We start from the raw sequence: 13,551 nt of genomic DNA on the forward strand, positions 1-13,551 counted from the left end.
AACCACTTGATTGGTCAACAGCTCACTGAACCACCACTTGATTGGTCAACAGCTCACTGAAGTAACAAAAAAATATATATATTTATGCTTGGATATAATACAGTTCGATTAAATTTCCCTAAATTCCTAGTTAATTCCCATTAATTCCCATAATTTTCAGATTTTTAATATTTCCAAATTCCCAACTTCCCATGATAAGTTTCCGGAAATTTACCGGAAATTTCCACCCCTTTGCAACCCTACTGAACCACCACATGGTTGGTGAACAGCTCACCAAACTGACACATGGTTGGTGAACAGCTCACCAAACTGACACATGGTTGGTGAACAGCTCACCAAACTGACACATGGTTGGTGAACAGCTCACCAAACTAATACATGATTGGTCCACAGCTCTCCGAACTACTACATTGTTGGTCAACCGCTCACCAAAAAAACATAACTACTTACAGCAGAAGGAACCAAGAGGATTGGATAGAAATATCACTACACTGCCATGATTGTTCAACCTATCACAAACATACCACATGATTGGTCAACATATCACCGACATACCACATGATTGGTCAACATATCACCAACATACCAAGTGATTGGTCAACATATCACCAACATACCACGTGATTGGTCAACATATCACCAACATACCACATGATTGGTCAACATATCACAAACATACCACGTGATTGGTCGATACAAACCAATACCACCCGGGAGGTGTTGGAGGACCATGGAGGTCATCTGTCTGCGGCGTAAGCAGGCCGGACGCTGCTTTTAATCACACTAATGGGCCTAGAGTTATGGAAGGGTCATAGACCCCGTCAGATCCAGCCCACTCAGCACACACACACGCACACGCACACACACCAACATAGACCACTTCTCTTTTATTCTTTTTGTGAAAGACCCCAATATCTCTAAATGCTTTGATGAGATGAAAAAACGCTGTGTCTGCAGTAACGTGCGTGTGTGATATAATGTGTGTGTGGCTGCGTGGGAAGGTACTTCACTATTTATGCATCGGCTTGCTCTAATGTATTTCCTGGTACTTTGTCTATTTTCATTTTGAATGTGTATGTGTCTTTTAGTGGGGAGTAGATCTGACTCAAATGACATTTGATATCACTCTCTTTCACGGCGCTCGGGGCGACCGGCGTGTTTTCACTGAATTAAAGCACAGCTAGATTAGTCTGGTTTACTTGTGTAATCATCACACATGACTTCATTTGCTGCTGTTGTGTTGTTTTGTCTATTTGGAGCCCAGTTGGTGGGCAGCCTTCTCATAAATGTGAGGTTATCCTTGGATTTTTCTCGAGTAACATTTAGACTGGCCTGGGAGTGCATTTGAAGGTGTTCTTCTCTTTGAGAATGCAGAGAGAGAGAGGTGGAGGAGGAGGAGGAAGATGACGACTATGAGACTTTTGGTTCACATTACAGTCTTCATTGCTCAATTCAGAACCAGTGTGTGTTCAGACCCAGTGTGTGTTCAGACCCAGTGTGTGTTCAGAACCAGTGTGTGTTCAGAACGAGTGTGTGTTCAGACCCAGTGTGTGTTCAGACCCAGTGTGTGTTCAGACCCAGTGTGTGTTCAGACCCAGTGTGTGTTCAGATCCAGTGTGTGTTCAGATCCAGTGTGTGTTCAGATCCAGTGTGTGTTCAGACCCAGTGTGTGTTCAGACCCAGTGTGTGTTCAGACCCAGTGTGTGTTCAGAACCAGTGTGTGTTCAGACCCAGTGTGTGTTCAGAACCAGTGTGTGTTCAGAACGAGTGTGTGTTCAGACCCAGTGTGTGTTCAGACCCAGTGTGTGTTCAGACCCAGTGTGTGTTCAGACCCAGTGTGTGTTCAGACCCAGTGTGTGTTCAGATCCAGTGTGTGTTCAGATCCAGTGTGTGTTCAGACCCAGTGTGTGTTCAGACCCAGTGTGTGTTCAGACCCAGTGTGTGTTCAGAACCAGTGTGTGTTCAGAACGAGTGTGTGTTCAGACCCAGTGTGTGTTCAGACCCAGTGTGTGTTCAGACCCAGTGTGTGTTCAGATCCAGTGTGTGTTCAGACCCAGTGTGTGTTCAGATCCAGTGTGTGTTCAGACCCAGTGTGTGTTCAGACCCAGTGTGTGTTCAGATCCAGTGTGTGTTCAGACCCAGTGCGACCCCCCCCCCCCCTGTGGTTGGAAGGCCAGAGGTCACATGTGTATCTAGGGTTATCTCCTTTATATCTATCTTCTTTTTCCCCCGATTTCTTCATTTTGCCCCTTCTTCCCCAAGACTTCAGATGTATCAGGATAAAATACGCCTACAAATTAGTGCGATCAACTCGCTAACTGTATGGGAATCGGAGCAGCTTCCTGGGAGCAGGAGGGCTAGCAATGAAGGGGTGATTAGTACACCATAACACCAGAGTAACCAAACCAGATCGCCACCGCGACTTTGACGATGATGATGTAGGTGATGATGAGGATGGCGAAATGTCACATTCATCACCGACTGCAGATGGGACGCTAGGCAGTTCAGCGCCCCGCGAAAGGGAAGCTGCTAGCGATGATGCTAATGAGTCATATCTCCCTGTTTCCCGGCTGGGTGGCCCAGTCATCCGTTAGCCTGTTAGTGGGGAGGGAAGGGAGGGAGAGGAGGGAAAGAGGGAGAGGAGGGAGATGGAGAGGAGGGAGAGGAAGAGGAGATGGAGAGGGAGAGGGAGAGGGGGAGAGGTGAGGAGATGGAGAGGAGGGAGAGGTAGAGGAGATGGAGAGGAGGGAGAGGTAGAGGAGATGGAGAGGAGGGAGAGGTAGAGGAGATGGAGAGGAGGGAGAGGTAGAGGAGATGGAGAGGAGGGAGAGGTAGAGGAGATGGAGATGGAGAGGAGGGAGAGGTAGAGGAGATGGAGAGGAGGGAGAGGTAGAGGAGATGGAGAGGAGGGAGAGGTAGAGGAGATGGAGAGGAGGGAGAGGTAGAGGAGATGGAGAGGAGGGAGAGGTAGAGGAGATGGAGAGGAGGGAGAGGTAGAGGAGAGGAGAGGGAGAGGGGGAGAGGTGAGGAGAGGGGTAGGGGATGAGGGAGAGGAGCTAGATGGAGAGGAGCAAGATGAAGAGGAGGGTGAGGAGTGAGAGGGAGAGGAGTGAGAGAAAGAGGAGTGGGGGGAGAGGCGCGAGAGGGAGAGGAGCAAAAGGGAGAGGGCGAGGGGGGAGGGAGGGAGAGGGAGAGGAGGGGGATGGAGAGGAAGAAGAGGGAGATAGAGGAGAAGGGGAGTGATGAGGGAGGGGAAAGGGAGACGTTGGAGAGAGAGTAACTAGGAGAGGAAGGGGAGGGAGAAAATGCAGTGACGATTCTTCCCCCCCCCCCCCCCCCCCCACCCCCACACACACACTTTCCAAAGCCACCAGGGTGATAACGGTTATGAGAAAACATTCAACACGTTTACCCCTCTTCTGCTCCTCCTATGACACAGGACTCAGGGGATCGTAGATTTCCTCCATTTCAGTTTTATTTTACTGGCTTTAGCGATGTTGACCATCGTGTCTGGGTGATTTCTTGGAGATTTTGTGGAGATTTTGTTTGCATGGTAGTTTTTGGTTTGAGGCAAAAAAAATCTGTCTTCCAGTTTGGAAAATCAATTCCATTCAATCAAACAATGCTATTTAGTATTATTCAGTCATTTCAAACAGTGATTCTCAGCCACCGTAATGGTAATAGGTTCTGTTCTAATTTTTGCAGTTTGTGTTGATTGTACCTAATTACATTCACCAGAACAATGAAGAACTGGGTGTCATTAACCGAATAATAAATGTCCAAATGTAGGGCACCTCCCTTAGTGCACATTTCTGAATAACGGTATTTCCCAGCCTATCAAATGCCTGTTGCTGCGCAGTCTGTGTTTGCTGAGCGTGATGCACGTCCTAACATCCAAATTTGGTCGTCGAATCGTCCAATATATGAACCAATGATCAGGGAACAGACATTGATTATTTGAGTTTGATGAGTTAGGGTTTGACTTGGCACAATAATTATACTATAACTAGAGATACTGTTAAAATGGTTTGAGCGCTGTGAGGCTGTTACTGTCTTTATTAATGATATATTATTTATAATTCAATTGATACATCCTTTCCCTCCTCCAACCCAACGTGCCGTGAAAGTAGTTCACATTTGCGTACGGGGCAACAGTCGCACAAATGTTGAGAATCCCTTATTCAGACGCTTTTATCTACGTGCTGGCGTCCAGCCTGCCTCACGATGGCCTGTGATTGGCTGTTGAGGACGGGTGTGTGTGTGTGTGTGTGTGTGTGTGGTATGACGTCACCTCAGTGGCTCTTCCTCGGTGATGAAGAAAGGATCTTATTAGCGACACGCTCCACCTGTCAGACTATTATTTAGTATTTGATGTATATTTGTGTGTGTGTAGGTGTGTGCAAACTGTGCATGCAAATAATGGAGCGATACAGCAGCACTCTGACCATTAAATCCTTGTCTGGGCCAGTGCACACGCACACACCGCACACCTTACATTACAATGCAGTGTGGGGGATGGCCTAGGGTGCAGATGGGTGCAGTTGTAGATTAAATTAAGATTAGAGCCCAGCAGAGTTGCATTTGTCACTGTTCTCCGTGTGTGTGTGCGTGTGTGTGTGTGTGTGTGTGTGTGTGTGTTCTCTATCGTCATTCTTTACCAACATTTAAGTCCTCCATATGTCTTCCCCTCTACCTCTAGTGTTTAGAAGAAATAAGCTCTCATCTAAACCTTTGGTGTATTTATAAAAAATAAAAGTCCCACTCCCTTTTCTAAACCTTTGGTGTTTATAAAAAAGGTCCCTCTCTTTTCTAAACCTTTGGTGTGTCTATAAAGAATAAAAGTCAAACTCTTCTCTAAACCTTTGGTGTTTATAAAAAATAAAAGTCCCCTCTCTTTTCCAAACCTTTGGTGTCGGTAAAAAAGTTTTGGCCTATTATGTGCAGTAAATGTAAATTTCAGGCACACATACAAACACAGACACACAGGTTATTCTGCGGTTAACGTAGTTTCTGTGTGGTTGTGTATCCCCTCTGATGTCTCTGCTTGGCTCTAGATTTTTTTTCCAAGCATCTCATTGGCCAGTTTAGCAATCATCCCTGTTGCCAGTGCATTAGCCATGTCAACCTTAAATAGGTCAACCTTGGTTTTTTAATTGGTAAAGAGAAAATAAGGCCACAACTTGCACTATACTATATGGTAAACATATGGTATAACATATGGAGAGTGCACATGGTCTAATTTCAGCTATGTAAATTGTAACCCGAATTCCTGCCAGCACATAGTTTGCTTTGAAGAGCACTGTTACACATTCATTTCTAAGTATATGCCCCGTTGTCAAAGGTTTGACAGATGAGCTTTTGTGTGTGTGTGTGTGTGTGCGTGTGCGTGTGTGTTTGCTTGCTTGCTTGCAAAGGGCGTGAGTACCATGATGCATACAAGCTCATAAAATACTCGCTTAGATTAACCAAAAACAAGAACACATGAAAAAATTGAGATGCAAAAGCAGCATATTCCTATAGGTCTTTGTTTATTTTCTTTTATTTAGTGAGTTTAAAAAAATAATCAGGGAAAACAAATTTGCTCCACATTTGGATGATTTTGTCTTTTGTGAAAAGGTCCCTTTCCTGGAGGGCAATTACTGAAATATCCCTTACTGATTGTTTGAGGTTGTCCTCGTTGCCAGCCTTCAATGATCCGTTGTTAAACTTCACAGATGCCGCTTTCACACCAAAAAGAACCGAGAGCCAGTTCCGGGCTGGTGCTAGGGCCAGTTCCAAACTGGTTCCAGCCTTACCCCAGTTAAGAACCGGTTGGTTTCACACCGGCGAGAGCCAGCCACGGAGCCGGCGAGAGCAACGTCATGACGTCACTGCAAACGTTTGCTTACGTCTCCGCTTTGGGACTCTCTAAATCGACGCCACTTCGACCTGGGCGGGACTTTACGTCCTACGTCACTCGCTATGGGTTTGCATGTGTGCGCGTAGCCGTTTGTCTCAGGGATCTGTGCAGTGTGCACTACAGATTACGAGCGTCAGTGTCGTACGCGATGGAGGGTGGGTGACATTCCTACAGTCTGTGATGATGGGCTATATTTCTACAAATGACTTACTATTACTAGCGATTAACATGACAAAACAACACGAACTAAGCTAACATTAGACTATAGCCATACCAGATAACGCCATACCAGCTAACCCTAACTATTTCTATTAAACTCTGAACCATTTTGCAACAGGCAACTGTGTGTTGGTGCGCTGCTTCCCACGTCTGCGTCTGTGTCTGCATCTTTCCCACTCCTGGCTAATAGTTTCAGCTTTTGTACTGTATATCAGAAATGATCACCCTGTACCACACTGCTGACTTGTTGATGTTTTGTGAGCACTCACGCATTTCTCTAGATATCTTAAGTTTCCTACTGGAGTCATCAAAACTTTGGACTTTGTTATTGTAAGAAATATTGTGTTGCAAAAACACTTTGTCTTACCCTTAGCGTTACCCTAACCTTAACCCCAGTAACATTTCTTCATCATAAACTACAAGTTACGCAAAATGGCATACAAACATCCAGTCCAATATGAAAGAAAAATGCTAGCTTCAATAAGGAATCTAACCCCTTATCCCCGCGTTAATGAGTTGTTCTCTGACCACTAACCCATCAGGTCTTAGTACATGCGATTCAAGAGTTAACCACTTGACAATCTTTAAACTTCGGTTGCCTAGAAATTGTAAAGACAGTGATGTGTGTACATTGTGCGAGTATCCGTCACTCGCGATGTGTGTGCAGTCCAAAATGAAAGAAAAAACCTTGCATCACTAGGGAATCGAACCACCAATCATCAGTTGGTCGTTGGTAACTGTAAACAAAGAGATTGCATTTTGTTTAACTGCTAACTAACAAACGGGTTTATGCGTTCACTGAACAAAGATTATGGAAATAAAAGACTTTTCCATCAGAAAAATCATCAGAACCGTTATTACCAACCCATAGACACTGAAAGCCAAAACCTTTCTCACATGCACACCCATCGCGAGTGACGGCTATGCGCACACATGCACACCCATAGCGAGTGACGTAGGACGTAAAGTCCCGCCCAGGTCGAAGTGGCGTCGATTTAGAGAGTCCCCTCCGCTTTACCAGCAACCCTCGCAGTTTCAAACAACAAGAACAATGGTGGAACTTTTTCTGGACCTCGGCAGAAGACCAAAATCCAAGGAGACGGGTTGTCTCCTCCACGGTCCACTGCGATTTTGTCTTAGCGTCCATCGTTCACTTCGGTGATTTAAAAATGCCGCCCTTCGTTGGTCTTCCTGGGATAACCCCGCCCCCTGCCCCCTGCGTAAAAGCGGTTCTCGTTCTAGCCCAGCTCTAAAGTGGGGCCAGAGTTGAACCGGTTTTTAGGGGCCGGAGCCGGTTCTTTGGCGGTGTGGAACCAAAGCCCTGGCCCTAGCTCCGAACTGGCCCGGAACCGGCCCCGATTTTGCGGCGGTGTGAAAGGGGCAAGCTAGTACTATGGCTGGGTCTTTTCGGACAGACGGTTAAGCTAAGGGGACATGCAAGGAACTTAAAAAGCCCCTAATACACCTCCTGAGGTGATGTTCATTGGCCATCACAAGCCATTTCAAAGGTATCACAAGTGGCAGTGTCCACCCAAATGTACCCACTGGTTCACTGATCCATCCAAATTCTGAGCTCAGTTTTGAAACATCCTGTAAGGGCATCAGACCACAACAGTGGGGCCTTTGAACCCATAACTTTAAGTTCAGTGCTTCTTAGTCTTTCACATGTAGTCATGTTGTTTCTGATTAAACAACCTCACCTTACCTGTTCCAGAAATTGAAATATTGTGTAATTATGGAGGTTTAGCTGCGGGGATCCGAAGGTTACAGAGACTGTTGTACCTCTCTTGATCTCGCTGAGCTGCATTCTCTTCAGACGCTGCGCGTCGGAGATTCCTGTGCGTTGCGAGTCCGACCCTCGAGGTTGTGTGTCGGATTAGCGGTTTTTGGAGTGTTTTGAAATGATAAGCTCGGGGGGGGGGGACATATGTTTCTCCAACAACTGTGAAAACACATTTCTGTTCAGTTTGCCAAATGCTAGCGCCTTAGCAATGCGAGGCACCGAAATCTGGCATCAAATTACTAGTGTTTTGTAAATTTGCTAGCATATCGCAAATGGGCTAGCATTTGCGATATGCTGGCAAACACAAAGTTTCCACGAGTCAAGGAATCATCAAAGTGATCTTCTCTATGTGAAAAAAATGTATAACGAGCAAAGAATATTGAATACTGTTTAGTGGAAGAGCTAAGGGAGGAGCCAAAAGCGGTCGCTAATGCGCTAGCATTTGGTGAACGCTATCTACAAGTCAACGTGTTTTTGCCAAAGTTCTCTTCGTCTTATCTGCCCTCTGCTTTCTACCCTCTCTCTCTCTGCAGGTGTGACTCAGAAAACCGTTACCTTGGCAACCCGCTCAGAGGAACCTGTTACTGTGAGTAATGCTCCATCAGAACACACACTCTTTTTGCCCCTCTTTTCTTCACACAATTGATCTGTTTGTCATACATTCACAATGTAGCCCTCACATTCTCTCTCGCCCTCTGATGCTTACACTGAGTATGGCTTTTGAACGTTGTCTCGATACTCTGATTCCATGATTTCTTAAACGGATACACACGCACACACCAACACACACACCGTCACACTCAAGTTAACTTTGGCCTGGGTTAAGAGAACATTAGGAATTAGATAATAAAAAAGATATACACTCATAATCGAAAACCAACACAAGAACTGGCTTCTATTATACGGCCTCAAACATGGTTATATTTTCTTCTCGGATATCTATAGTACAAAGCCACAGAGTGCGGCACATTTCATTTCATATACATCATTACTCATCTCACACTTGGACTGAACAACAAGTACTAGCTTGTTGTACCAGCCCCCCTCCCCTCTGAGCGCAAGAACCAGTGCCTCCTTCAGCCAGGGCACTAGGGTCCCAGCGCTTTAAGGCAGGCAGGTAGGGGAGGTCCGGATGCCAGGGCTTGTCGGCAAGGGAGGGGGGTTGCTGGAGGCTATGACCTGACTCACCAGTTGGCTCTGTAGAGTGTTGTCCTCTCGAGGGCGGGAGAGCGCTGCTGGGTGTTCATAGGGAAAAGCTATGCTGGCTGTATATCACAGCGTTGATTGCACACAGTATCGGGGGGAGGGGGAGAAAACTGTGATGAAGAAAAAGTTTTCAGACGTGAAGGAGTTGATGGATGTTGCAGAGAGACGATGTGGAGAAATAAATACGGCTCCTAATTGAGGATGTTTGTGCCGAGGAATAAAAGGCTTGAAGTACCTTGTTTTGGTCTACACCCCACTCTGTAGTCTAACACTGAGTACATCATTTCATCCATGGTAGCCATGGATTCTAAACCCTTTCCTTACAAAACACCATGTCCCGAGAGAAGGGATTTGAACCCATGTCCATCATGACAAAGTTCTTCAACGCGCCCCATTCCCTGTTGTTTACTAGAGTGCACGGTGTGCGCGTGCACGGTGTGCGCGTGCACGGTGTGCGCGTGCACATGTCCCTCGACTCCACAGGGTCACGTCCTTGGCGTTTCCGTGGCGCCGTCTGATTTGTAACTAACTTGTGTTTAGCCATCGCGGCGTGACGACACCGGGGCCACGGTTGCCAAGGATTTGTCCCCTTCTTGAAATGTCACCGACTGGCATCCATCTTGATGAGGGAGCGAGCGGCCCGCCGCCACGCGTCCCTCGTTTAACCCGCGCCTGTCAAGTCCCCAGTCCCCAGTTTATTTTTTATCTCCTTCGTTTTTATTTATTCACAACACCACCTTTGTCCAAAGGGAGTTATTTATTTATTTATTTATTCACAACACCACCCTTGTCCGAAGTGAGTTTATTTTTTTTATTCACAATACCACCTTTGTTCAAAGCGAGTTATTTATTTATTTATTCACAAAACCACCTTATCCAAAGCGAGCTATTTATTTATTTATTCATTCACAACACCACCTTTGTCCAAAGTGAGTTTTTTATTTATTATTTTACATGTTATGCTGAGGGCCACCAAAGCCAGAGTACAATGGGTCACAATGGATGTGCTACAAGAGGTTCTGATCCCAGAAACAAGCATAGGATGTCGTAACACACAAACAGAGACGCACACGGTTTACCCCTCATGGTGCATGGTTCAGTTCTCCTCTAAAGACATTAGGAGGGGTCATGTACTCGTTGACGACGTTCATTGAGGTTCAACTATCTCGGTTGTTTTCAAATCATTTAGCCTAATGTACCTTCATAATATTTCAGCCCAGTGAAATATCATGAATAGCATTTCTCCCTCCATGAGCACAAAAGTGAATAAATATGCATCCATTTGTTTATAAGGTACATTAAATGGGTGGTGATAATACTTGGTTTAGTGAAAAACATGTGATTCACTTAGGATTTTGTTAATGATTGGAAAGATTTAACTTATGTTAATATTCTGTTTTTATTTATTGTATTGATGGTTCAATTAATCAACAATTGTTCATAACCAATATCAAAACTAATATTTATTTATAATTTTCCCCAAATGCCCCCTTCAAAGTACCCCCAATAGTACTCGTACCCCCATTGGAGAAACTGAATTATACTAAACCTATTTTTAAAGATGTATTTCTGTATCTGTTTTCTCTGTGGTACAGACAACCTGTTGATCGACTATCAGTTCACCTTCAGTCTCATCCAAGAAGACGACCATCACTACACCGCCATCAACTTCATGGCTTCCCCTGAGCAGGTAGCCCAGACGGAGACCCCATGTCATGGGTCAACATGTTTTTTCAGTTTGTTTCGAATTTAAATCATGATGTCCGCTTTGAGACATGTCCAAAGCGTTATTTTTTTCCTACAAATTTAACTGAAACTTGACATGAATGCGTCTACTTTGACTTGAGCAATACATGTGCATGTATGTGTCCTTGTTCTGTAGGCCAACAAAAACCTGGACATGTCAATCAACGCCTCCAACAACTTCAACCTCAACATCACCTGGTCTGTGGGATCCACAGGTAACTTGCCACCATCACCTTCAGATGACCTTCTGATCGTTCTTCTGAGTAGCGAGTCCTTTGTGTAGTGTCTTAAGTGGCCTGAGAATAATGTAATGGCGTCCGTGAGTGTCCTCTGTAATGTTTAGTCTCCTTAGCTTAGTGTCCATAGCTCGAATGTCGTAGCATAGCATCATTAGTAAAGCCTTGTGTCCTGAGGCTAGTGACCTTAGCCTAGTGTCCTGAGCGTAGTGTCCTTAGTATAAGCTTCCTCATTTTGTTTCCTTAGCGTAGTGCCCTTAGTGTAGCGTTGTTAGCATACATTGTTGTCGTAAGCTACGTGCTGCTAGCGCGGTGTCCTTGCTTAACGTCCTAGCATTGTGTAGTGTCTAGGGTAGGCTAATATCCTTAGCGTATTGCTGCTAGCCTAGTGTTCTAGCGTAGCATCCTAGCGTAGTGTGGTGTCCATACGTAGGGTGGTGTCCTGACCTTAGCCTCTTTGTCCTTCGCGGAACATGCACCCTGCTGCCAGCATCGATTTGCAGTCTCATAAGTGTGCCACGCCCGAGGACATTGCAGCCGTCGGGCCACGACGATTTATCTCACAGTTCTCTTCTTTTCCCTCAAAACTGTTCCCCCCCCCCCCTTCCCCCCCACAACACCAAGACACCCCCCCCCCCCCCCCCCCGCCCCCAACACGTACACAATGTTGACATTTTCCCGCCACAAGCACAGGTTAACCTCCGTCTCGCACCCTCCGCTGCCTCAACCTTTTTCCTCACGTCGTCTGTACCGTTTGTCGGCTTTTATTTATTTATTCCTTTTTCATTTTTTGTCATTTTTTTGTACAATCGACGTGCGTGCGTGAAGCCCGGCTGGATGGGGGCTGGCGGGGGGGCCGGGGGGCTGGCGGGGGGAGCGGGTGGTCGGGCGGGGGAGTGATTTCAATTAAGATAAACGTTTTCCCATAGACACACTCGAGCTGTCATTCGGAGCTCTTTTGTTTCAGAGCTTTCGGTCTGAATGTTGATGTCGGGGGAGCTGTCGCCGTCTCAGAGGGGGAAAATAAGAAATGGCCTGAAAACATTTTGGAGTGACGGGCCAAAAGACGTTTAAATGGCGCCGAGTGCTTTCTGTGTTTTGGGGGTTTTAGCCTCCGAGAAGACGATTAAGAGTGCGAGTGTATTAAGTATTAAAGCATCACACTTCGGAACAGAAGAGATGCTTCGGTTTGAGAGGGTTTTCATTTCTTTGGGCTAAACTTAGTCTGGTTGTTCTCAGAAAGACACAGAGACACAAACTCATCCATAGACATTTAAACCAAACCTAATTATGTATCCATTTATATTCCATTTAGTATTCATGGAATATGGAACTATATACCCTCAAATCCGATGTGGATGAATGGCGATAAATACTAAAAAGATTAATCTGAATCGTTGACATTGTTATTTAACACAATGGTTGGGAATCCTAGCACAACATCATGTAAAAACAGGTTTTTGTCCCCAATTAGATGATCAAAAATACCGCCACCATATTCGATGCGAAATATGGTGAAAAAAACCATATTCAGAAATCAATCAATGGCTTCCTTATGGCTTCTATTTTTGCGCTAGAAACGTCATCCGAATGTAAAACAACCTAACCTCATAATAATAATAATAATAATACTAGTGGTGGTGGTGGTAAAAATGATTATTAATAATAATTAACAATAATCTCTTCCTAGCCGGGACCATATCAGGGGAGGAGGTCCACATCGTGTCGAAGAACAACATCAAGGAGTTCCGGGAAAGCTTCTCCTGTGAGAAGTACACCTTCCGGACCAATCCCAACATCACCTTCTACGTATACGTCAGCAACTTCTCCTGGCCAATCAAGATCCAGGTACATGATTGACCTCTGAACTCAACTAAAAAGTGAAAGGAAACCGAGCAGCTACTTGGAACTTCTTGTCTGGTTAAAAAAGGAAATACAACTGGGAAACATAGCAAGATTTTTTTGTTGCTTTATTCCGGTTGGGTGTCCATAGAAATTCAGTCGCTTTACATTTCTTCCAAAAGTAATTGATAATTGCCGTGTGTGAAATTACACCTTTCACAATTCTAGGGAGATATCCAATGCATATTAAATCAGTAGCTAAACAAACACCATGGATGTAAAGATTCATGTCTCCTGTGATTCCACAGAGTTTCATGTTACTTTTGCGCACATCCCTCCTCTGCCTAAATGTAGAAGTAAACAAACTGTGTGTATGAACACTGGTGGGATGAACAACCGGGCCCAGATCGGAACAATATCTTTCTCGTGCTCTCCACAATGCGCCAGTAACACCCACAGATGCTATCAGAAAATTGCTGAATCTGTAAACATAAAAAACGCATGGTCTTCTATATAGCTGCGGGGGGGAGGGAATACAATGAAATGCGATGGGATTTAAGCGCTTTCCTCTATGGTCCTTCCCCATTGTCGTCTGGATAAGCCTACATCTGCCCCATGTG

At 45.2% G+C, this 13,551-nt stretch overlaps 1 protein-coding gene across 5 annotated transcripts in view; it reads left to right on the forward strand.

Annotated features, from left to right (window-relative positions):
* Positions 1-13,551, forward strand: part of atrnl1b (attractin-like 1b) — an 84,878-nt gene that overhangs the window by 39,287 nt on the left and 32,040 nt on the right. For all 5 annotated transcript variants that reach the window (XM_060036975.1, XM_060036978.1, XM_060036977.1 and 2 more), the window contains exons 21-24: positions 8,435-8,487; positions 10,703-10,797; positions 10,990-11,068; positions 12,780-12,937. In XM_060036975.1, the coding sequence (XP_059892958.1) occupies positions 8,435-8,487; positions 10,703-10,797; positions 10,990-11,068; positions 12,780-12,937 (385 nt within the window). The remainder of the gene's footprint in view (positions 1-8,434; positions 8,488-10,702; positions 10,798-10,989; positions 11,069-12,779; positions 12,938-13,551) is intronic.

This window comes from Gadus macrocephalus, chromosome 18 (assembly GCF_031168955.1).
Source record: "Gadus macrocephalus chromosome 18, ASM3116895v1".
In the NCBI taxonomy this organism is placed as follows: domain Eukaryota; kingdom Metazoa; phylum Chordata; class Actinopteri; order Gadiformes; family Gadidae; genus Gadus; species Gadus macrocephalus.